This window comes from Martes martes (assembly GCF_963455335.1).
Source record: "Martes martes genome assembly, chromosome: 1".
Classification (NCBI taxonomy): Eukaryota; Metazoa; Chordata; class Mammalia; order Carnivora; family Mustelidae; genus Martes; species Martes martes.
In genome coordinates this window covers 192,632,740-192,658,863 of record NC_137888.1, presented here as the reverse complement: position 1 = coordinate 192,658,863, position 26,124 = coordinate 192,632,740, and the positions used below count along the sequence as shown (strand labels likewise).

At 36.4% G+C, this 26,124-nt stretch overlaps 1 protein-coding gene across 1 annotated transcript in view; it reads right to left on the bottom strand.

Annotated features, from left to right (window-relative positions):
• The window catches only part of ERC2 (ELKS/RAB6-interacting/CAST family member 2), a gene marked incomplete at both ends in the record, with an annotated part of 911,416 nt that overhangs the window by 593,762 nt on the left and 291,530 nt on the right, over positions 1-26,124 (bottom strand). Inside the window, 2 exons of the mRNA XM_080828630.1 lie at positions 9,011-9,178; positions 23,839-23,994. Of these exons, the coding sequence (XP_080684756.1) occupies positions 9,011-9,178; positions 23,839-23,994 (324 nt within the window). The remainder of the gene's footprint in view (positions 1-9,010; positions 9,179-23,838; positions 23,995-26,124) is intronic.

The following is a 26,124-nucleotide window of genomic DNA, read 5'->3' as shown; positions in this document are numbered from 1 at the left end:
AATAAGTTGACAATGGGCTAAGGATTGGAAAGTTTTTGATTAAAAAGGAATTTTTGTTGGAACACATAATGAGATTTGAGTTGCAGTAACAATATAAAATTGAAAGCAGAATTACATAAAAAATGAGTACTGTAAAATATCATTATTTTAGTACAATGGAAAATAAGGTGTTTGTGGTTTTACTCTATAAATTCTGTGTTGTCTGCTCAAATGTATCCCTCCTTGGCCATCCTCTCAATAGCCATTCTGATTTCAGAGCCCTCTGCATTAACATTCATTTGTGGTAGGGGGAACCCACACAATCAGCATCTCCGAGGCTCTACTTTTTCCCTCCGTTTTATTGGCTTTTCAGGACTGATTCATGCCCATGCATCACACTGGTGTTCAGTTACAAGGCAGACAGTGAATTTTCCTAATCCATTTAGCGTGCTGACAGAGCCATGTTCACAATTTATAGAATTTCCTTTTAGACATCTACCTATTTCACAGTTCATTAAGATTCAAACTGAACACCTGTGTTTATGAAGTCAAAAGCAATTTTATACTAACAAGGTGTTAAATAAGGCATTCTCTGAAAGCCTGAACAACAGTAACAACAACAGAAGTACTAGACTCTTGACCTATGGAATGAAATAATGTCTGTAGCTACCTGCATCATCCTTTAATAGGCCAGAAATTGCTATGGAACTGCAGCCAACAACCATAACACATTTTAATTCCTCCACCACAGGTCTTTTATGTTTTAAGAAAGCAAGAATATGAGGCTGCCTTGTACATTTCACCTGGATATCTAAAATCTGCAAAACAGCTCAAAATCATAGGAAGTAAAATGTGGCCCCTTTCAACAATGTCTTGATACAAGCTAGATACAAGGACATTTTCAGCATTCTGGGGCCCACAAAGCCTGACCTTGGCTCATTTTTACATAACCCCAAAGTTTTCACATCATTAATAAAGAGAGAATCAAAACAAAGCCCACAGACATTAGGGGAGGGAAAAGTGTGTAGTTTGGCACTGCCATCATAAATACCCTCAAAATGAAAAAGGGAAAAAAATAAAATGCACATAACAGAGGTGGTGACCCCTATAATGACTGTGGTTCCCAAACAGCTTTTTTTCTACTGGTAATAAACCATTTTGCAGACCTCCCAATTGTGGCCACCATGATAGTTACAGCTTTGCAGGTTTATGTCTTTTTCTTGCAGTTAAGAGTGTTATCAATAAAAATTTCAAATGATGCCTTTCCCACTCAAATAAAAACATTTTAAAATGTGAAGCCAACAACAGGATTAGAATGGAAAAATACAAGTGACACCAGGATTTTCTTTTGTATATTTTTTTCACCAAATCCCTTAATTTATTAATTCTAAAGACATTCCTCGCAAGTCTTGAAAGTGAAACAATGTACCCTAATGCAGCACTGGGGTCATTTGACAGTCCTAAAAATTGGTTTTTATCATATACTAATGACTTTTTAGAAGAAACATCTCACTTTAAATGCCATGATGATGACGTTCACGTAACAAAAGTCTATCCCAAAAAGGTTATTTCAAATACCCTTTGAAGCCTGGACAGAAGCGATTAAAAAGGACTTCACTGTCTGCCAGTCAACCGCGACAGGAGGCCGAAGGAAAACTGAAATTACTGGTTAAAAGTAAAGGAGCACTGGGTAATGGGCACTTGAGGGAATGAGCCTTGGATATTATACGCAACTGAGGAATCACTAAATTCTACCTCTGAAACTAATAATATACTATATGTTAATTAAATTGAATTTAAATTTTAAAAAGGTAAAAAAAAATACAGGAGGACTGCTTGTAAATCCCACCTTATATATTGTGGCAAATATTATTTCTACACACTTAAAAAAAAACTCCTTTGCTCAAAACATGTGAGTTTAGAAGAAAGAGTGGTTCCTTAAGTATCTGGAATAGTTGGCAAAACCCTGTATGAATGCATGTAGTCCCAAGGTCCCTGGAGGCCACAAAGCATCCCCAATTCCTGTCACAGTGACCTGTATAACCAAGAGTCTGGACCTCATCATGAAAATGAGGCAGAGGGCCCACCTCAGTGCAGAAAACCAAGAAACAAGGAGTCGTAAATTGTGTTCTTTTCTCCATGTAACAACAACATTTTCATTGTCAAAAGCTTGATTTTTATGATCCACCTTGAATCTGACAGCCCAAGTCTGCTTTCTGGTTGTGTTATCACACTGAAACATCCATGACTCACTCACAAAAATATGCCACCACAGAACCCAGAAAACATCTCCTCTTACTCCACCAGCAGCTCCTTACTGAGGAAACAATCTCCCTGAAGAAGTGATCAACACTCCTTCTGTTAAAATGCATTTAATTTTTTACCTTGCAATTGTACACAACATATGTATATCACAGACAATTTAAAGATCATCTGTGTTTCCAACACAAAGAGAAACACAGCAAAGGTACTGTTGTCCATTTTTTTACTTTTTTTTTAACAAAGTATGCATGCATGCATAAGTATAGGTATGTACATATAATCATAAACACCTTTAAAGAAATAAAAAGTAAATATATAATAAATTCTTCTTAATATACAAGAATTCTAGACTTCATGAAAAATGGTTCCCGCCCCAGAGTTTGGGCAATATCCTTCATTATTATGGCCAATATGTAATGGTTATTATAGCTATAGTAATACTAGGAGGATTTAAGTCACAGAATTATTCGTTCTTAACTCTTCATAGCCAATACAGGGTTTTACCCATTAAGCATTGAACAGCAGTGAACCCAGCTGTTAAAAGAGGATTATAAAACTTGCCATGAAGATTAAATGAGACAATGTATGTCAGCTCCTTGACACAAAGAAAACACTTATTCCACAGGGGCCCTTATGGAAAGCACTAGATTTCTGGTTAAGAGCTCAGGTTTTGCAATTCAAGCCCCTGTCACTCACCACTGTATGACCTTAAACAAGTTCTGAGGCTCTATCTCCTCATCTTGAAAATGGGGTTAATAATACCAGCCTCGCAAGTTGTGAGTCAAGTTTAAGATAAAGTATCACATGGGAAACATTAAGCTGTATCTCCTGAAACTCAATATTGAAGCCACAAGACACTCAGTAGCCATTTGAGCAATAGAATTAAATTAAGAAGTCTAAGACCAATAGCTCATGAGATTATGGGTCCCACCTTGTTCAGAACCTTGCACATGATAGATACTCAATAAAATATTATCAAATGACACCTCATTCATCTAGACAAGTCTAGGGAAGTGTCTGAAGTACAGCAGATCTAAGCATTTCTAAATAGATGCAGTAACTCCTGAAATAATCCAGGAGAGTGTCTGTAACCCCATAAATACCATTCCCTTTCTCAAGGAAAGCCAAGTTGCCTGAGTGTGGATTCAAAAAGGACAAGCTTTAGTCAAAACATAAAATCTTAACATTATCAGAGTAATCACCTTGGCAACATTAGCCTTCAATTATATGGGATATAAATGGACATTTCATACAGCTTGCATGCTTTATCTCCAAAGGAGCTAAACATGTATTTCCTTCTATCTTCTTTCCTTCCTTTCCTTATCTGCTTTTAAACGATAGAAGGAAAATAAAATCCAATTAAGATTTTGTGTGGAATTATTATCAACCAGTGATAACAAAATCACTGAGCATTCATGATACTATAAATCAGTTAGTTGTCCATCATATATCCATATGCCAATGAAGTGTTGGCTGGATAAAGGCAGGCATCATATCCAGCAATAGTAGTCATTCAAAAATTATGTGTTGAATGAAAAAAATGCATGGAATCTACGGAGCAGGAATCTTTAATGTGAAATTCTTAGAAATGCTTCAGGGCATCTGTAAACTGCCTAAAATTATATACATGATTGCAAGTGAATATAAATGTATGTATGCCAAGGTAAATTTTTGTAGTAAGTGAGCCTATAGATTGCATGAAGTTCTCTTCCATACTGATTACATTTTAAAAACAAAAGCAAGGGATGCTTGGGTGCTTGAGTCAGTTAAATCTCCAACTTCTGATTTGGGGTAGGGTCATAATCTCAGGGTCATGAGATCAAGCTCTGTATCAGCTTTACAGTCAGTGAGGAATCTGCTTGAGATTCTTTCCCTCTGCTCTTCCCCCTCTCCCTGCTATCTCATTCTCTCTATCTCAAATAAATAAATCTTTAAAAAATAAAAACAAAAATGTTATGGACCTTTGCTATGGAGATGTGACTAACCTAACCTACATTTGTTGCCCCTTGCCTTTATGAACACAAACCCCTACATATTTGTTAATAAGTTCTCAAGTGTTTATTTTTAGACAAGTAGAACTCCTCCCTGATCTATTGGAACAGAAATGAATATAAGAGCAAGCATTATATGCCACTGTCATATAACACATCTTCCAGAAAACATGCAAAAGTGTTGTCATGCCTGGCAGTTTGGGAATCATGCTGGGCTGGGGAAAAGTGGACCTGCCAGAAAACTGAAGGAAGTCTCTTAATTTGAGAACACAACAAAATAGATGACACTTTCATATTTTCTTCATTTCTCTGTATCATTCTAAGACACAAAAATGTAATTCAATTAAAAAATAAAAGTCTTGGCCTGGTAAATGCAGACACACAAATTCAAGAGACCCACAGAGGCAGAACACACAGAATGCATGTTAAGAATGGCCAAAATTAGCAAGACAGGAAACAACGTGTGTTGGAGAGGATGTGGAGAAAGGGGAACCCTCTTCCACTGTTGGTGGGAATGCAAGTTGGTGCAGCCACTTTGGAGAACAGTGTGGAGATTCCTCAAGAAATTAAAAATAGAGCTTCCCTATGACCCTGCAATTGCACTACTGGGTATTTACCCCAAAGATACAGATGTAGTGAAAAGAAGGGCCATCAGTACCCCAATGTTTATAGCAGCAATGGCCACGGTCGCCAAACTGTGGAAAGAACCAAGATGCCCTTCAATGGACGAATGGATAAGGAAGATGTGGTCCATATACAGTATGAAGTATTATGCCTCCATCAGAAAGGATGAATACCCAACTCTTGTAGCAACACGGACAGGACTGGAAGAGATTATGCTGAGTGAAATAAGTCAAGCAGAGAGAGTCAATTATCATATGGTTTCACTTATTTGTGGAGCATAACAAATAACATGGAGGACATGGGGAGATGGAGAGGAGAAGGGAGTTGAGGGAAATTGGAAGGGGAGGTGAACCATGAGAGACTATGGATTCTGAAAAATAACCTGAGGGTTTTGAAGGGGCGGGGGATGAGAGGTTGGGGGAACCAGGTGGTGGGTATTAGGGAGGGCACAGATTGCATGGAGCACTGGGTGTGGTGCAAAAACAATGAATACTGTTACGCTGAAAATAAAAAAATAATAATAATAAAAAAAAAGAAGTAACATAGAGGATTCCCTAAACATCCTGATACACAATAGTAATAATAATAACAACAGCAATGATGATAGCACAATTTACAACTAGAACCTCCCCATCCCCCGCAGTCAAAGCACTTTTCAGATAGATGCATCAGGCTGGTACAGTGACTGACATTTCATACATCAAGACATGGCACCTCAGACAGGTTTAAGTCTTATTCATGTTGCAGTTATGTAATGGGGAAGCTAAGGCATGTCCATACATCTCCCACATCTAAATGCTGTGTTCTTCATACATTTTATTTAAGATCATAGAATAACAGCTAGGCCTTCCTCCTTCCTAATTTCTGAATATGTTGATAATTATTCACTGAAATCTAGAAAAATCAAGGTGCTAAAAAAGCCAATTCATGATTATCGCTACTGCCACTGAATTAATGTGTTGGCAGATGGGGCTACGTTGGTACATAGAAAACATCAAGGGAAGTAGCAAAATTAAGAAACTTGGCCTTGGGGTCCTTTGAAGCTATTTTAAAAAGTAAAATGTTATGTTAAGAGCTATGTGGTGTATCTCTGTGTATGTGTAATTATTATTCCATTGATTTATTGCACACATGTCAAAAAGCATCTGGGCATTTGTACAAGTTAAAACAAACCAACCCAGGAGCCAAGCCACATAGCCACAAACCCAGACAACTTGCTTTCCACCCCTTATCCCACCCTTCATCCTACTACCTCCTAAACCCAAATCCCCTGGTAGCAAACGGCTTCCTTGCAGTGATGAGCCTTTAAGCCAGAGGTATCTGTCCTTTATACCATATTCTAAGAGTAGCCAAACCCAGTTGATGGTACAAATTTTCCAAATAAGCCAACATGCTCTTCCCATTCTAGGGACAGCCCTTTCCTCTTTTAGCAAGAGCTTAGGAATGACTCAGGAATCTAACTGGAAGGAACTTTCAGGTATAACCCCCTCCAAGAATGAGCACCATATCTTTCATATGAGTGTAAACTCAGGTCTTTCATTATAGGGCACAACAAAACATAAAATATCTCACTCACTAATCCACCACATGTTAGGTAGGGAGATTCTTACTTCTGTCTGTTTCTCCAAAAAGCAGGAAATTTTCTTTAATGTACTTTACCCTATTGCCAAAAATCCTTTGCTTATAATCCAACAATTAGAGCTAACTTCAACCTCAACTGTTTCCCCTAAGAGATGGAGATCATTAGGTAACATTCTCCATTTCGATTTACAAAGATTTTAAAAGAAGAAAAAAGGCAAAAGAAATTTCCTTGGATGTTTCCAGTTGATAAAATCATTAATCTCACACTCCCAACTTCAAAGCAGGAAACTAGAAAATCACCTCACTTTCTCTGCACACAGAGAATAATTTTTTCTACTTCAAAGCACCATCTCTTTATTGGGTCATTTTAATTATTGAACATGGGATGGAAGCTATTCACATAATGCTACCACTGTCTTTTTCATGAAAAATGTATAGGTCTGATTTAGACTACATTAACTTGAGAAGAGTAAGATACAGGGGAGAGTATAAGGAAAGGGCAAGAGGTCGGGGGATATAGCACTTATCAGTATAAGGTAATGAGAAGAAGGTAGTAAGACTTTTTGAGCTGACTCTTCTTTCTTTCCTGCTGGAAAGGAACCATCAAGAAGCCTGATTCCCAGTTCAAGTAATACCACAACAGATTGCCTTGCTTCTCAAATTTCCTTCTACCTAATACACAGCAGCAGAATTACACAGCATTATTAGTAATGCTGGTGTCATTGCCAACCCAAGACAACCATGTGTTGTGAATAATCACTGTGAAAACAAATTGACCCTTGTTCTACAACAGAGGGTCAGCAAACTATCTGGTCCTGTTCAGACTACGACTGTTAGGAAGAGGACATTTCAATTCCCACTCAACCCTCTTCTCACAAAATCACAATCCCATGGCTTGGCAAACTTTCTCTGTAAAGGGCCAGAGAGTAAATATTTTCAACTTTAAGGACCAGATGGCCTCTGTCGCCATTAAATTCTGCTGCTAATGCCCCAAAAGAGCCAAAGACAACACACAGATGACAGGGTGTGGCTGTGTTCTAATAAACCTTTATTTATAAAGAAATTCAGTAAGTGGGCTTTGTCCCATAAGCCATAGTTTTTAACCCCTATTTAGATAAGTGCCAGATAGCTGAAATGTTCTATGGCTTACTTTCTCATACACTAGTCACTAGCCACATGTGACTATTAAATACTTCAAATATGGCTAGTGTGTCTAAGAAACTACATTTTAAATTTTACATAATTTTAGTTAAGTTTGGCCACCTGTGGCTAGTGGCTACAGTATTGGCACAGTTCTGGACTAGATACACTGCAGCCTCTTCAAGAGAGATACAAGCTGTCTTCCAATTTATGGCAGAGTTCAAATTTTGACCGTGCAAAATAAAATATCGGTGCTTCCAATTTCCTAGTGGAACTACACAGAACTAAACGTGATGTTTCTTAAATGTGAAATATCTACATCACTGAGGTCAAAGTGACCATTTTGGTTTGCAGTGATCAAACAACTGCCTACAAGCCAGTGTCAAGTGCACAGGAGCTGAGTCACACACATGCCAAGACCCATCCAATCTGGAAGTTGTTTCCTTTCACCTCAGGACACTCTGCTGCACCTTGACTGAGGGCATAGGCCTACTCAATGGCCCCCTTAACTCCAAGGAAAATCTAAACCTCCCCACAGACCCGAAAACATATACAAAGGCATGGCTTAAAGAGCACAAGAGAGAATGTGCATCTCAATTAGACTGCCTTCTCCCACAGAAACCCACAAAACATACTACCTTAACCCCCCAAATCAGGGAGATTCACCACATTCTTTGCTATTGTCCACATGCAATAATTTATTTTCTGGCAACTGTTTTACTTACATAACTAGCTTGTGTTTTGCTTTTCTTAGCACACCCAAAGATATAATCCAATGAAGAGAAGCAAGGAAATAGGATAGTAACATGTATTTGGTTTTCTTCTAAGTATGAATAAGAAGTAACAAACCAATATTTCTTTTAAGACACTCACACAAATATCAACTTTTTTCAATGGGTAAAAGAACCTTGAAAATTGAGGATACTCTTTAGGAAGTAAGAAACCCCTAGAATCACAGAGAGGGACTTATACAGATACACAGCAAGTAAGGCAGATAACATTCCAACTTTTTTATGATTTTGATAATACCATTATAGATCCAACCATTTATTTATGGTTCCCAAATCCAAAAAACTCTGAAAAATGAAAAAAAAATTCCAGTGTGAAACAAACTCTTTTGGGGTGGCACAACCTGACATGAACTAATAGGATGCTACTTACACAGTTTTTATTTACCCTACTTTAGTGCGAGCAATTTTTTTTCTGCAGAAATAGTCATTTGTTTGTTATAGGGTGTTGCTATATCCCCACTGCCAGTGTTATGCAATCTGTGATATGGGTCTTACCTTTCCAAAATCCCTGGAACATCTGATATCCAAAACACATCTGGCCCCAAGGGGTTGGATAAGGGATCTTCTAAAGAAAGCTGTCCAGGTAGGATATTTTCTATCAACTCAATGTCTGCTGCCTGGAATCCTGAAACAGTGCCTTACCTCGGTCTGAAGGATGGCAGCCCTCTGTTCTTTGGCAGTAAGCGACTCTTTAAGCACTTCAATGTGTTGCTTGCAATCTGAATTTTGATTGCTAAGGGTTTCAAGCTTTGTTTGTAAGGCAAGAAGTTCTGACTCCTTCTTTGAAAGCTCCTGCTTCAGCTGATCAATCTGTGAAACAACAATATTGCAAGAAATTAGAAGCCACAGTTACTACTCTTTACATTTGTGAGCTGCTGATTTCTCTTACTTTTCAATAGCTAATGATCATTAATCCAACAAGGCAAACCAACAAGTTTGCCTGAAAAGATGGCCTTGGAAGTTCTTATGGGTCTGCGGAGGCTCTATAAAGGTAGTCAAGAGTATAAGAAACAGAAAAGTAAGGTCAGCAATCTGCCTTCCACCTTCCATCCCACTGAGGACCAAAAGTCACAGTGGAATGAAGGCTTCCTAGCCAGATCCACTCCTCATCCATGAAGCAATATAAATTATTCACCAAGATCCTCAGAAGGGTCAACAGGTTGCTAATAAAGGTAACTAACCCAAGACATACCCTGGTCCTTCTCTGCTACTCGACAGTGGAAATGATCATTCAAAGCAATCATTTGGCAAAAAAAAAGAATCCTCACTCCCCCATCCAAAAAAGTAAGTATTAAAGGTTTTTTGTTTATATTAAATACTGAAAACACACAAAAGAACATAAAATTATAGAAAGTATAAGGAAAAATAATATAAGAAACATTCATCATTCAAATCACCAAAAAAGATCGTTAGAATTATCTACGTCCCAACCCATTTCTATCTCCCTCTCTTAATGCAGAAATAATTACCACCCTAAACTGTGTTTGTCATTTCCTTGCTTGTTTTTACATAAGTTTTTTGCCTTTAAACTTCATCTGTTCTGTATAGTTTTTTAGCACCTAGCTTTTTTCTACTCAATCTTATGTCCTAAAGATTAAATCATGTTATTGTACATACAATTTGCTCATTTTCCCTGAAGTACAGAATTCTATTGTAAGACTGCACCACAATTTGTTTGCCCATTCTGCTGTTAATAGACATTTTGGTTGGTTTCCAGGTTTTTTGCTAGAACAAAAAATGCTATTCTGAATATTCTTATATATATATCACCTGGTACACATAGCAAAATGATCTAGGAGTTAAATTGCTGGACTACATAGTATGCACATCTTTAACCTTACTAGATAACACCAAAATGTTTACCAATGCTGTTATACTCATATTCAGGGTCACAAGGAGTATGTAAGTGTGCCAATCACTCCACATCATTGTCAACATCTTGCGTCACCAGACTTCTACATTTTTACCAGCCTGATAGTTGTGGTAGATGATCTCCAAAGATGACTGTCACCAAGTTCTTCCTGCTTGTACACACATGCTGTACTCACAACTAAAGGTGGAGTGTGTTTACTCTCCCCTTGAACCTGGGCTAAACTGTGGCTTGCTTCAACCAGTAAATGCAGCCAAAGTGTTAGTTCTGGTCCTTGTCTGTAGGAGGACAGGCACATTTAGTCTCCTCCAGCTGGAAGCCGGCCACCATGTTAGAAATCCAGCCACCAAAAAAAAAAAAAAAGAAATCCAGCCACCCTCTGACCATGTCGCTGTGAAGGCCATACCAGCCACATGGACAGGCCATGCAGAAAGACAGAGAGGCCTAGAAGAAACTGGCTCCTTCACCTTGTTCCTGGTCTTGAAGGCAAGAATTTCAGTGTTTCATCATTAAGTTTGATGTTTGCTTTAGCGTTTTATAGGCACTCTTAAGGTACAGAAAGTTCCCTTTTATTACAACTTTGCCAAGAGTTGTTTTTTTAATCATTAAGGAATGTTTAATATTAATAAACATTTTTTCTGCTTCTCATGATTTATCACATTTTTCACCTTTAATATGTTCTTGAAATGAATTACATTAATGGATTTTTAAAATACTCAGCTCTCCTTGCACAACTATGAAAAACCCCACTTGGTCAAGATGTATTATATTTTTATATGTTACTGGATTCAGCTTACTAATATTTTGTCAGGATCTTTCATCTATGTTTATGGATAAGACTGGTTTGTAATTTTCCCATTTTGTGCTGTCCTCATCAGGTTTTAGTACCAAGTTTGCCTTCTAAATGGAGTGCTCACTCTTTTAATGTGTTCCGAAATGGTTTGTGTAAAACTGAAATTTTCTTACTGTTAACTTTCATTTAGAAATCACCAGTAAAGCTGGCATTTCCTTTCTCCGAAGACTGTTACTTACTTCATCTATTTAATGGTTATAGAAATATTTGTGTTTCTAATTATTTGAGTCAATTTTGGTAAGTTTTTTCTCCTAAGAATTTTTCATTTTATCTAAATATTCACCTTTACTTAGCAGAAAAATTTTCATAAAACCTATTTATCTTTCCAATACCTATGGCATCTATGACTATCTTCTATTTCATTCCTAATATTCTTTAATTTTACTCTTTTCTTTGATGTGGCTCTGCAGAGGCATGTCACATTAAATAATCTCTTCAAAGAGCCAATTTTGGCTGTGTTGATCACCCAACATTCTTCTTTTCTTTTCTTTTTTTTTTTTTTTTTTAAGATTGCTTATATTTATCTGGGAGAGAGAGCACATGAGAGAGAGAGAGAGAGAGATCACAAGCAGGGGGAAGGGGAGGCAGAGGGAAAAGCAGACTCCCTGCCAAAAAGGGAGCCCTACCTGGGACTCAATCCCAGGGCCCTAGGATCATGACCTGAGCGGAAGGCAGACACTTAATGACTGAGCCACCCAGGCACCCCAAACATTCTTATTTTCTATATCATTAATTTGAGCACTTATTTTTTGAATTTCCTTCCTACTGCCTTCTTTGGTTGGATACTTATCTCACTAATTTTCACTCCTTTTTCTTTCCATATACATGTCTTAAAACTATAAATTTCCCTGTAACATTTTAGCTTGATATGTAGTATTGACATTTTTATTCCGTCATAAATATTTTCTGATTTCCATTATTATTTATTCTTCAACTCACAAATAATTTGGAAATTTGCTTCTTACTCTAAAAATATATGGATGTTGGGGCGCCTGGGTGGCTCAGTGGGTTAAATAAAGCCTCTGCCTTCGGCTCAGGTCATGATCCCAGGGTCCTGGGATAGCCTGCTTCCCTCCCTCTCTCTCTGCCTGCCTCTCTGCCTACTTGTGATCTCTGTCTGTCAAATAAATAAATAAAATCTTCAAAAATATATATATGTATATATGAATGTTCCTAGTTATCTTTGTGTTTTTTCTTGCTTGTTTGCTTTGTGAATAGAGAATAAGGTCTGTTTGATACTAATCATTTGAAATTGGTGTGATTGCTTTATGACAGAGTATGTGATCAGTTATCATAAATGTGCTTTGCATACTGTGTGCTAGAAAAGAATCTGTATCTAAAAATTACTGAGTGCAATAATCTATATTTATTGGCTTGAAAATGGTTTCCTTGCCATAAAGTCTATGACACCTTTCTTAAGTTAATATTCGGTTGGTGTATCTTTTTTTCACTTTCAATGTATCATTAACTTTATGTTGTAGATGTCTCTTGTAATAGCATATACCCAGATTCTTTTATCCTGTCTGATAAAATTAAATGGAGCATTTATTATCATTACAGATATATGTGATTTTATTTCAACCATCTTACCTTGTGCTTTCTAAATATACTGCCATTTCTATTACTTCTCTTTTAATTCTTGCCCTTTGAATGAATTTTTTTTCCAATTCCATTTTTTATTCTATTTTTTGCCTCTACTCATTTAAAAGTTATACCTTTACTTATATTTATTTTTATTTCATTTATTTCTAATCCTTAGGCTACTACCCTAGAAAGTATAGCATACTTACATTTTTTAATTCACTCATCATATTTAATATTTTAAGTTCAGTAGATTTTCTGATACATGTTTTTCCTAAATCTAAAGTCAACCTATGCTTACATTCTTTCTGAATAACAAAAGGATCTTAAGACACTTTAAGTTCAGCCACCATCCCCTTGACATACACATTACTGTCATGTATTTCAGTTCTTCCCTATTTTGGTTTTTTTTTGTTTTGTTTTGTTTTTTTATTAAATTTTTTATTTATTTTCAGCGTAACAGTATTCCTTGTTTTTTCACCACACCCAGTGCTCCATGCAATCTGTGCCCTCCCTAATACCCACCACCTGGTTCCCCCACCCTCCCACCCCGCCCCTTCAAAACCCTCAAGTTGTTTTTCAGAGTCCATAGTCTCTCATGGTTCACCTCCCCTTCCAATTTCCCTCAACTCCCTTCTCCTCTCCATCTACCCTTGTCCTCTATATTATTTGTTATGCTCCACCAATAAGTGAAACCATATGATACTTGACTTTCTCTGTTTGACTTATTTCACTCAGCATAATCTCTTCCAGTCCTGTCCATGTTGCTACAAAAGTTGGGTATTCGTCCTTTCTGATGGAGGCATAATACTCCATAGTGTATATGGACCACATCTTCCTTATCCATTCATCCGTTGAAGGGCATCTTGGTTCTTTCCACAGTTTGGCGACCGTGGCCATTGCTGCTATAAACATTGGGGTACAGATGGCCCTTCTTTTCACTACATCTGTATCTTTGGGGTAAATACCCAGCAGTGCAATTGCAGGGTCATAGGGAAGATCTATTTTTAATTTCCTGAGGAATCTCCACACTGTTCTCCAAAGTGGCTGCACCAGTTTGCATTCCCACCTATTTTGTTTTTAACTCATCATTACTTTTTTACAGTCCATGTTTGTTTAGATTTACCCCCACATTCGTCACTAACTTTATTTGTTACTTGTTCCTGCATCTCAGATATTGTCAGAAATCTCCTTTTGCCTAAAATCCAATATTAAAAATTCTTTTAGTAGGATTTTGTTGGTGGCAAACTCAATTTTTATCTAAAAATATCTCAACAATTTTTTAAAATATTATTGCTCTGTATTAAAAGAAATTTTCTAGGTTAAGAGATACTTTTCTCAGCCATCTTCTGGCTAATAAAAGCTATTAAGAAGTCAAGCTATCACTCCAAATTCATTGTTTTATAGGTACTGGGACTTTCTTCCATTAGCTGCCTTTTTAAATAGTTTTATTGAAATATAATTTATATGCTAAACAATTCAACTGCTTAAAGAGTACAGCTGATGGTTTTTAGTATATCCACAGGATTGTGCAACCATCATCATAATCAAAATTTAGATCATTTTCTTCATCCCAAAATGAAACCTGGTAACAATTAGAAGTCACTCTCCATATTTTCCACCCTCCAATCCCAGCCCTAGGCAACTAATAATCTACTTTCTGTCTATTCTGGGAATTTTATATAAATGGAATCTTACAATATACACACTTTGTGACTGCCTTCTCTCACATAGCACAATGTTTCAAGATTCATCCATGCTGTAGTATGTATCTGTACTTCATTTCTTTTTATTGTTGAGTAATAGTATACTGAATGAATATACCACATTTTGTCTATCCATTTACCAGCTGAGGGGGATACTCAGGTTGTTTCCATGTTCTGGCTATTATGAATAATGCTCCTAAGAATATTCATATGCAAGTCTGTGTGGACATAACGTTTTTATTTCTCTTGGGTGTATATATAGGTGTGGAATTGCTAGTCCATATGATATGTTTTCCAAAATGACTGTACCATTTTATATTCCCACTAGCAATATATGAGCGTTCTAATTCTTCATATTCTCACCAACACTTGTTAGTACGTCTTTTTAATTATTGCCATTCCAGTGGGTATGAAGTAATACCTCATTGTGGTTTTGATTTCTCTAATGACTAATGATATTAAGCATGTTTTAATTTACTCATTAGCCATTCCTATACCTTCTTCAGACAGGTGTTCTGTTTTTAAAAACCTTTTTATTTTTGCATCTGAGATTTGATGGCTTTACTCTCGTGCAAACAGACAGATTTCTTTTTATTTATCCTCTTTGGGGTACTCTGAGCTTCCTGATTTTATGGACTGGTACCTGTAGCAGTTTTGGAAAATTCTCTGCTTTCTGCTCCTCAAATATGTCTTCAGTGTAGTGACTCTGTCCCCACTCCCCACCTCTCTTTCCTTCTGGAACTCTGATTAAACCATATGCCAGACCTTCTTATTCTGTCTTCTGTGTATCTTAACATATGTTTCTGTATTTCATCTTTTTATTTACTTTATTCTACTCTATTTTCTAGTTCATTACAAGTCTTCTCTGCTATGATCACCCTGAAATTAAACCTAGTCAATAAACTTAAATTTCCATTTTTATATTTTCCCATATCTAGACATTTTGGGGGGTTCTCTTTAAATATGCTTGGCATTCTTACGGTTTCTTGACCCTTATTCCTGTTTTCAATCCTCTGTTTTATTTACTTAAACATATTAAACATACTTATTTCATAGTGTTTGTCTTGAAATTCCCATTTCTGAAGTCCTTGCCTTCTAGTTCTGCTGTTTATTCTTTGTACCAGCTATCAATTATAATAGTTTGGTTTCTTTCCAGTTTTGTGATTTTTAAAAAATTTTTTCTGTGACTTATGTTTTTTAGAACTTTATCTGGAGAAAAACTTTGAGGTCTAAGTTGAACTTGTGGCCCTTCAGAGCATTTGTCTCTGCCAATACCTGGGGCACTATCAACTAAGGGCCCCATTAAACTCCATTCTTTACTTGAAGTTTTTGGATCACCTTATACTGCACATCTGTGCAAGAGCCATCTGTGGTTATGGATTCTTAAAGCTAGGATTTTTTAACTTTCACTTGGCTCAAAGTCTTAAAATAGGTAATTCTCCCTGGATTCCTCTAATCTAGGTGGAAGGAAAATACAATGGGGAGGTGTTTTTGTTTTTTTTTTTCCCAATGGGGAGGTTTTTAGTTTACCCTGTACTAAGAGTCTCTGGGACCCCAGTTTAATGTGATAGTGGTAGTGGAATTCCTATTTGACTCTTCATCTTCAACAGACAGGCTTCTATCTCTTTCCTTCAATGTTCCCATAACTGTAGAAACTAATGCTCAAGTTCACCTGTCTAGAAAATGCCAATAAGAAAATAGAACCAGTGTTCTGTTACCACTCCAGACCCCTGCTTTGGCTTAGTTTGGCTCTTGAGATTTTTTTCTGACTTGAGAGTTCATAAGTACATTTTATTGAGATTTTATTTATTTATTTGACAATGAGAGAGAGAGAGAGCATGAGAAGTGGGAGGGTCAAATGGAGAAGCAGACTTCCTGCCGAGCAGGGAGCCCCATGCGAGACTCGATCCCAGGACTCCAGGATCATGACCTGAGCCGAAGGCAGTCACCTAACCCACTGAGCCACCCAGGCATCCCCATAAGTACATTTTAAAATATATGTTTTAGGGGCACCTGGGTGGCTCAGTGGGTTAAAGCCTCTGCCTTCGGCTCAGGTCATAATTTCAGGGTCCTGGGATTGAACCCCGCGTCGGGCTCTCTGCTCAGCACGGAGCCTGCTTCCCTTCCTCTCTCTCTGCCTGCCTCTCTGCCTGCCTGTGATCATTTGTCAAATGAATTTTAAAAAAATCTTAAAAAAAATAAAATATATGTTTTGAAAATATATTTTATCCAACATTTTTCGTTCTTTTCAACAACTAAATGTGGCATAAAAAAGAACCGAGCTACTGACAATAACTGTTGAGAATGAACAGAGTAGGATGCTTACAAATAAATAGGACCCCCTTTTTTGGAATTGTTCAGGTTGTGCAATTCACTAGAAAGGTTGAGGTGGAATCCCATTTGCAGGATGAAGTCAGACTAGAGCAGGGGAGAAATAGGTTTTATCTTGCTTGCCAAATATAGAGATTTGGTAGTGACCGGCAGTCTTGAGAAGGATTCTGAATGTTTAAAGATGCACTGAAAAAGAGTTGTGATTGATTATCAATATGCTCTGGGTATGTGTGAACAGATGGTGGCACTGATCAGGTAGATGAAATCCATGAAACACATTTCTTCTTTATAATTTAATGAATCATGAATCTATGATCATTTTTACCTGTAATGAAAGTAATTTCTCTTTCCCTCTTTCTCTCTCATACAACAAGAACAAAGTATAAATTAAAAAAGGGAAAATCTGGATTAAGATTAACTAAAATTATAAAGGAAATAAAATCTGTTGTGACCAGCAAGATCAGCATTCTTCACATGGGGTATGGTTCTAAATCACATGCAGTTGTAGCTGCCAGCACAGTATAGAGTTGATTCCACATATGAAACTGATTCATCTTAAAATAAAGCTAAAAAAACTTTGAACTTTATATGCTTAAGCAAAGATGATGTTTGTAGTATAAAAAAATGATTTGAGCTAACTTCTACAAGTATCAGGGTAGAAATTTAGTGTGGGAATGGGGTATTAAGAGAGGAATTTGAATGAAATTAAGTTGATCAACAGAGTGGTATTTAATAGGAAGGAAGAACATGACAAGTTCTACATACACCTACTTTATTCAATAAAAATAGATTGATAATGATAGAACTATTTCAGTCTATAAATATTAAATAGACAGTTGCTTTAAATAGCTTTCAGACTATCACTGCCATGAGGTAAATTTCAAATAAATATTTTATGCAGACAATAACAGAAAAGGGCTTTTCTAAGGGGAATATAGTTACAGGGTAGAAAATCATATTCTTCCATAAAAATATGCTTTTTGCTTCTTTTATAGCCATAAACTCAATAAAAATGGAAAGTGATGCAATCGAACATACATGAGAACTGAGGCTAGGGAAGGTCTGTCTCAGTGATGGCAAGAAGAAAAGCCAATCGGAATTACATCACACGCTTTATATGAAGTCCATGTGGACATCAGGAACACTTCATCTCGTCTGAAAGTTCTTCTACCACTTACGTCTGTGACACAACCAACACCCTTAAAACACTCCCTTGCCAAGGAAAACAGCTTCTTTTTCACTGCAGATATGGCCCTCATGTCTAGAAAGTGATATGCTTATTATCATGCAGTTTGGGTTATGAGGTTTGTAATCCTTCAGAGGTTAATAAGAAAATGTGTTACAAATTCAGAATAAAAGAGGAGCTCTAGGACAGCAGAGTGGTGTCAAACTCCTAAAACAGAGGGAGTGACTAATACAGAAGTACTGAGATCAGCAGATGAAAAATGTGTTACATTAGGAACAAAGCCTTGTATAGAATAGGGGATACCATCATTCTTTCCCTACAGAAAAATAATTATTTATATGGTACATTCCATTCTTAAAGGCTTAACAGTGCTCTGAAGGTAACTCATGGTCTCATAGATTCTGTCTGCAAGGTCTGAGTCCTCCAAGTTTTCAGGATTGAACCTCAGTTCTCAGGGAAAATGTGCACGTGCCAAAGGGATTAAAGATTTCCATCCTGGCCAAATATGTCTCGTATTTGTGCCTTCGTACAAGTTGAGACTCTAAGCTGTACTTTTACATTTTTGCAATTCACCTTCCACCTTTGCAAGCATGTTATGTCACGGTTTTTCTATGACATCATATTTATAAAAGCAATTTGGGTCTTCACTTTTACTTAATTTAATCACAAAGCTTTCAAGAGGTCCTACCGGTCCTAGTCCTAGTCATCTGTTCAGCATCAAAATGGAGGTGTATGCCATTTCATAGGGCCATTTAAAACACTTCCTTTCCCTCCAAACTTACATGTTTTACTCATTTTAATATCTAATGCAAGCAGCACTCCCTTTACATTTCACAACACTGTTTCTATTTTAAATTTTCATTGAAACATTTAAAATTATCTATTTCAACATACTTTTATATCTAGAAATGAGTTCACATACAAGAATTATTATTAGCTACCTTTATTACCTACTTGGAACAATTATATATTGGGATTGATTTGAGGCCATGCCCTGTCAATGAAGAACAATCAAATTTTGAGTCAATTTTATCAGTCAATGGGTTATAAAAACAATTTTTGACTAAAATTTCAAAAAAAAAAGTCAAATGAGAATGTAAATATGTGTTTATCCAATTTTAGGAGCTTTTTTCATGATCAGGTTGAATTTTTCTTTTTTTTTTTTTTTTTTTTTACTTTTTTAAAAAAGATTTTTTTTTTAATTTTTTTATTTTAATAAACATATAATGTATTTTTATCCCCAGGGGTACGGGTCTGTGAATCATCTGGTTTACACATTTCACAGCACTCATCATAGCCCATACCCTCCCCAATGTCCATTTCCCCACCACCCTCTCCCGTCCCCCTTCCCCCCCGCAACCCTCAGTCTGTTTCTTGAGATTGAGTCTTTTATGGTTTGTCTCCCTCCCAATCCCATCTTTTCATTTTTTCTTTTCCTACCTCCCCCCAAACCCCCCCACCTTGCATCTCCACTTCCTCATATCAAAGAGATCATATGATAGTTATATTTCTCCGATTGAGGTTGAATTTTTCTTATCTTATTTTTTTATTTTTATTTAGAACCATGATAGAATTCATTTTAGATCTCTATTAAGAAATACTCAGATGGAAGACCACCTCCAAGGCTGCTGCCTTTGCAAACAGTTACCACTCTGAAGGCACCTCTCCAAAACACCAAGTGAAAAAGAAGTTCTCCAGGCTCTTTTAAAATCTTTCTACATATTCATTACAAACAGCAAGAAGAAGTAACAATATTTCACTGTAATTTCAGATTTGGTTCCTAGAGTTCCACTCTCCTCCTTAGGCAGCATCTCAGAAGAATTTCTGAAATGTTCTACCAGGACCCTGAGTCTGTATAAACTGTAACAATTTCTAAAGTCAACTATGCCTGCATTTTTTTTGCTAGTCCAGATCCAAGGTCGCTTTCTGATTTCCATTTCTATCACTGCCTCACTAAACCCTTGAGTTTCACAATTACATTTCTATTTCCCCCAGGTAAGCTTCAGAGCCTCTAGGTGTTTGCAGTTGAAATCTAACATTTCCTTCCTTTTTTGGAAAACCTGCCATTTCAATTGAATGGAGTTCTTCCCACTTCCTCTTCTGTGTGGGGTTGGGGTGGGACAGTATTTTTACTTACCCTTCTTGGTTTGCTCAGTCACTGATTTGAGTTTGCATTCCTCACCAGACCTGTCATTGCTATTTTGCCAATCTGGTTATTTAGACCCCCCAAAAAATAAATAAACAAACAAACAAAAAACCAAACAAACAAAAAAACACTAAGCAAACTTAAACTACTTGTATTACTCCAACCAGAAGTAAACTCTCCTCTCATCAAATCTTCAGGGTAGTTTGTCCAGGACATTTCTTACTTTCCCAATTAAGTGGTCAGTATTGGCTTTGAAGTGAGAAACATTTTGAATATGCACTACTTTTATAGCCCTTCAGTAGCTAGCTCAATGTCATGTGCTAAAAACAAGGTTTAGTAAGTCTTTGGGAACCACAGAGCTCAAAAATCCACCATTAAAAGCTTTATCCATACAACTCTGTGCAAATGAAAGAGTTCAAAGACTGTAATGATGACACTAAACAATTATTCTGTCAGTGTGTACAACCAACTATTGCAAAAATTAACCCTCCAGTTATCTGTGATGATGTTGACAAGCAACATATTCATATAAATCTTGTAGAAAAGTTATCCAGGTGTGCCTGGGTGGCTCAGTTCGTTATGTGTCTGCTTTTGGCTCAGGTCATGATCCAGGGTCCTGGGACTGAGCCATGCACCAGGGTCCCTGCTCACCAGAGAGCCTGCTTCTCCCTCTGCCTGCTGCTCCCCCTTCTTGTTCTCTCTCTCTCTGTCAAATAAATAAAATCTTTTTTTAAAAAAGTTATCCAGATAGGCCACAACAGACCATAAACTATGTTAATAATCTAATTTTAGAGGACATCAATCCATGCCTCTAAAATTTAATAAATTCCATGACAAGTGATTCACCCGACTGGAATCAGTTCACACAGCCTCCAGGATCCCACAAATCACAAAACACAAGCACTCAGGACTAAATGTTTAGCAGTAGCTATGTTTTTTGTTTTGTTTTTATTTTTTTTTAAGTAGCTATGTCTTCATAGACCAGCTCAACCATATCCATGCTCCCCTCTCAAAGCAGAAATATGAAAAATAAGCAATTGAAGTAATGATAGAAAGCATAAACAATGAACGTTAAGAGTTAATCCAATAAGAACATTCTTTCACTGGAGAAGATATAAAAAATTAATTCTGACTAATACTTTTTGCTATCTTTTATCAGTCTATACAGGACTTCTGCATGACTTTATAAAATCTTATTTTTATTTGTATTCTTAGAAATCAATTTTCCACATTAATCAAGTGAAATATGACATTTATTATTATTATTATTATTATTGATATTATTATTGTTGTTTGGTTATACTTCTTTAATAATAATGGGGATAATTATTAGCTACTTTTTTGAACCAAGCATTTTAATTACATTATTTCATTTAAGCCTGTGAGTCTCCCACTAAGGTTTGTCATGTTGCCCCATTTTATAGAAAAACAAAGTGGCTGAGTGACATAAGTTACTCCTCAAGACCATGCAACTAGCAATGACAGGCTAGAGATCGGCCAGAGTCCACTTTATGTGTCAGCCTATACTCTTTCCATCTTACTCCATTTCTCTCCTCAAACATCTTTCTGACCTGACAACTTATGGAACTCTAAAAAGTAACCAAACATTAAAAGTTAAAACAAACTCAAAGACCAATGGTCTCTCAAACACCTGTCAGCTAATAAAGGCCTACTTGCTAAATGTTTTATTTACCTAAATAAATTTCATGGCATTTTTAGCTGTAAAAGAACTATCTCCCACTGTTGAATGACAGGACAGGGAGGAAAAGTTTAAGCCAAAACAATAATTCTGCCCTAACATTATGAGTTCACACTTATCTTCATAGCCTAATCCCAGAATGAATGGTCATTGTTTGGTCAACAGGCCACCCTACCACTGGGCTTGCTACACCTCAGCTCAACTTTCTGAGAGGGAAGGACTGCAAAAAAGAAATTGGAAAAGAGGGCAGAACAGGGAAGCCCACTTTGCATTTTGTGGAACTCCTTGAAAGGAAGGGGTTACATTCAAATCCACTGGACATTCTCCTCAGATCTCACTCTACTCCTTCATCTAACCTTTTGTCATAATCTCAACATCAATTTACAAATGTAAAGTTGGCAAAAGTAAGCAAAATTTTTGTTTTTCCTCTAGAGAAATGCACATACACGCACACACAGACATGGTGAAGTAGATGTTATGTATTATTTTTTCTCTGTAATTTGCAAATTCTCTGCAATGCGTATGCATGTATTTCACAATGATAAAAATCATACCATCATTTCAATATTTCCTCTCTCCACTTCTACTGGTTCCTCATAGAACTCTTACCTCTTCTGCTTTTTATAAGGCAATAAACAAAAGTAAAATTTGGAACAAGAACGGGGTGTTTAAGAGTACATGGTAGAAAAAAGAAAAAAGAATTTTAATTGGTGTGATTATTATTTCAAAAGAAAAATAATTTCAATCCAGGAATAAATAAAAGCATCTCAAAGTCTCAAAAGACCTACTTGGGGCTATTCAAAAATTTAGTGATTATGCATGTATCAAAATAATAGATATTTAGGTGTTCAGTTCATTTGTAGCCCAAAGTTTGTTTGATTTTGAAAGTAACAAACTAAATTCTTTTTTTTTTTTAAGATTTTATTTATTTCACAGAGATCACAAGTAGGCAGAGAGGCAGACAGAGAGAGAGAGAGAGAGGGAAGCAGGCCCTCCACTGAGCAGAGAGCCTGATGTGGGACTCAATCCCAGGACCCTGAGATCATGACCTGAGCCAAAGGCAGCGGCTTAACCCACTGAGCCACCCAGGTGCCCAACAAACTAAATTCTTTAAAACTGGCAATACCAATATAAATTAATGGAATAGGTTACAATAATTATGTTGGATAAATATTCCACAGCAACAGATACCAATAATAATAACACTATCAGGGTGCCTGGATGGTTCAGTTGGTTAAGAATCTGCCTTTGGCTCAGGTCGTGATCTCAGGTCCTAGGATCGAGCCCTTCATCAGGCTGCCTGTTCAGCAGGGTGTCTGCTTCTCCCTCTCACTCTGTTTTTCCCTCTCCTTTTGTTCTTTCCATCTACTTTCAAATGAATAAATAAAATCTTTAAAAATAATAATAATATAAAAATAATAATAATACTATCAATAACAATGCCTGACATTTATTGAATGCTTTCTAGAGATTAGTCAGGGGTTAAGTGCTTTAAATGTATCATCTCTTGGAATTGTCAAACCAACCCAATGATAAATGTACTTTCCTATATCCTATGCCTATTTCGTGGATGATAAAACTAAGGCTTAAAGAAGTTGAATAATTTAAGCAAACAGTAGTATTGGAATGCAAAGTCAGTTCTACCTTAAGCACTATACTAAAACCAAACTGTCTTCATACCATTGATATCAGTTACATTGAACTTCCAAGATCAATACCTTTGGAGACAATCATCTTCTTAGGGATGGGCCAAACTTTGGCAACGATAAAAACTTCGCAAAATAGCAAACTTATGAAAACTTAGGAAATTTGGAAGAGAGGAGACTATTAAAAATAAGTGTTAACTCCCAAGACACCAAACTTACTCATTAGAAAATCTTGAACACCTTAGTAAGTAGAAATTTGACAAAGATGTTCCCTGATCTCATACTGGAATCTATGCTTCTGAATGAAAAATCTTCTGTGTTCTTCTTTACTGTCCATATATTAGATGATATCATATAAAACAAGTTATGTGGGTATTTGGGGAAAGTATGTATGTAAATCATAGATTTTCAGTCACATTAAGAGTATAAAAGTTTATAACTTTGGACCATACCTTGGTTTTCATGAACTTGGAGTGACTTTTGTAAACCTCTATTTGTTTGATCTCTTCTTCACGGTCCTCAGTGTTCAGCACACCATTGGCTTTTAACATCTGGATCTCATCCTCCAGATCCCTTATGTTTCGCTCCAATGAAGCGATTTTTGTGTCCTGTTGTTCAAAAAAAAAAAAAGTTAAAAAAAAGGAAATAAAATTGTTTTTTCAGTATCATCAAAACAGAATTCCAGAAAGTTTTTTGGGGGTAGTAATACATTAATTATGGTATAGGCATAACCCCAAATTCAGAACAATTTATATTTTTAACTTTTGAGGATCATTTGTGAGATTATTTTTTTAAGTTCCCAATAAAGATCAAGTGACAATACAATATGGAGATATTGTATTAGATATTAGATATTTTTATCTAATATCTGGAAATCAAATTACTAAAGGAACAGTGACAAAAGTGATCGAAAGTGCTAAAAAACACCACTTAAGTGACAAATTTGTAATTTTGGATATAGTTTGCCAGCATACAATTTCTAGTCTACTTGTAAACAAAAAAACTTTGTTCATATGTATACTCTGTGCCTGGTTTTATAAGGCACACTTGGAGTTGGACTCTAAGAGACAAGGAAATTAAAATCTACTGAGGAAAAGGAGTCTCATCTAGAATACAGACATCAATGAAATTAAATAACTGAATCCTGATTTAGTATGACTGATACGCTAAATATTGAAAATTTATAGCAACTGAAAATAATATATCATAATGTCATGATTTATTTTGCAAGCAACTCCCTTCGTGACAAAAAAAATTTCTACCTTGCAGGGCATCTCTAATTCACATGACTTACAGAGTTGAAAAAACTAGAAATATTACAGTCAAGTGTGGGATTGAGAGGGGGAAAAAAAACAACCATAGAGAATTTTTTTAAGGAAATGACAGACGTTACACACAAGATAGAGCACAGAAAGAAATGATGCATTGAAAAGAAGAGAAGAGAGAGAGCTCTTATAGGGGAGAAAACCTATCCCTAACCTGAGATGTTAAGCTCCAACCAGTCTTTGAACTAAAACAATGAAAGTTTGAATGTAAGTTTGCTCCCTGACACCATATACCTGCCCTTTTATTATAAAAATCCAAAAAGCTGATACTACATTTGTAATTGAATGTTAACTAAAAACGAACTACTAACTCATTTTTTTAACCAATTCATTATCAAGAATCTAAAGACTATTCTCTCTGTCAAATAAACAAATAAAATCTTTTTTTTCTTAAAAATCTAGAAGACTAAATAAAGAGTTCCAAAACTAAAGACAATGAATGGCCTATTCCATTTATAACTAACTCATAGGAAAACTTTCTAACAAATACATCTGTCCTAATTTCGTGGATATGTTCCGTTTTAATTTCCTATATTCTATGGCATATATTTCCTATATTCTATACTCTATTTGATGGCATGGTTCACAGGGCAATATAATCATCATTAATATTACGATTTAACATTGTCATCATCAGGGACGCCTGGGTGGCTCAGTTGGTTAAGCAGCTGCCTTCTGCTCGGGTCATGGTCCCAGCGTCCTGGGATCGAGTCCCGCATCGGGCTCCTTGCTCGGCAGGGAGCCTGCTTCTCCCTCTGCCTCTGCCTGCCACTCTGTCTGCTTGTGCTCACTCTCGCTCCTCTCTCTCTCTCTGACAAATAAATAAATCTTTAAAAAAAAAAAAAAAATTGTCATCATTAAATGGAGGAAAATGAGGAGAAACAATTTCTTACTGAGTGCCATTACATGTGAACATTCAAGTGCTCCAAGTATTGAAGACGTTTTCATTAATTCTGAGGAAACCCCAAAAAGATGAAATAAAAAATTCTGAAATCTGCAAGATCACTATGGAAGGTTATATTCTCTAGTACTTCGTTTTCCTTTAAAAATAATATTTATTGTTATTTTTTCCAGGTATAAAAGTAATGCATCTTAAATTCCTAAAAAATGGAGAAAATCCCCTCTAATCCTACCATCAAGATATAAACATCACTCATGTTTTATGTACAGCCTGCCAGTCTTTTTCTATTCTAGGAGCAATTTCTAGAAATCCTGTATACTGCCAGTTTGAGTGAAAAGAGTATCCAGACTAAATGTCTATATGCCTCTAAAATTCCTATGTTGAAGCTCTAACCCCTAATGTGATGGAGATGAGATGGTATTTGGAGATGAGGCTTTTAGGAGTGATCGGGGTTACATGGGGTCATGAGGATGAAGCCCTCATAAGAAGAGACACTAGACTTTATTCTCTCT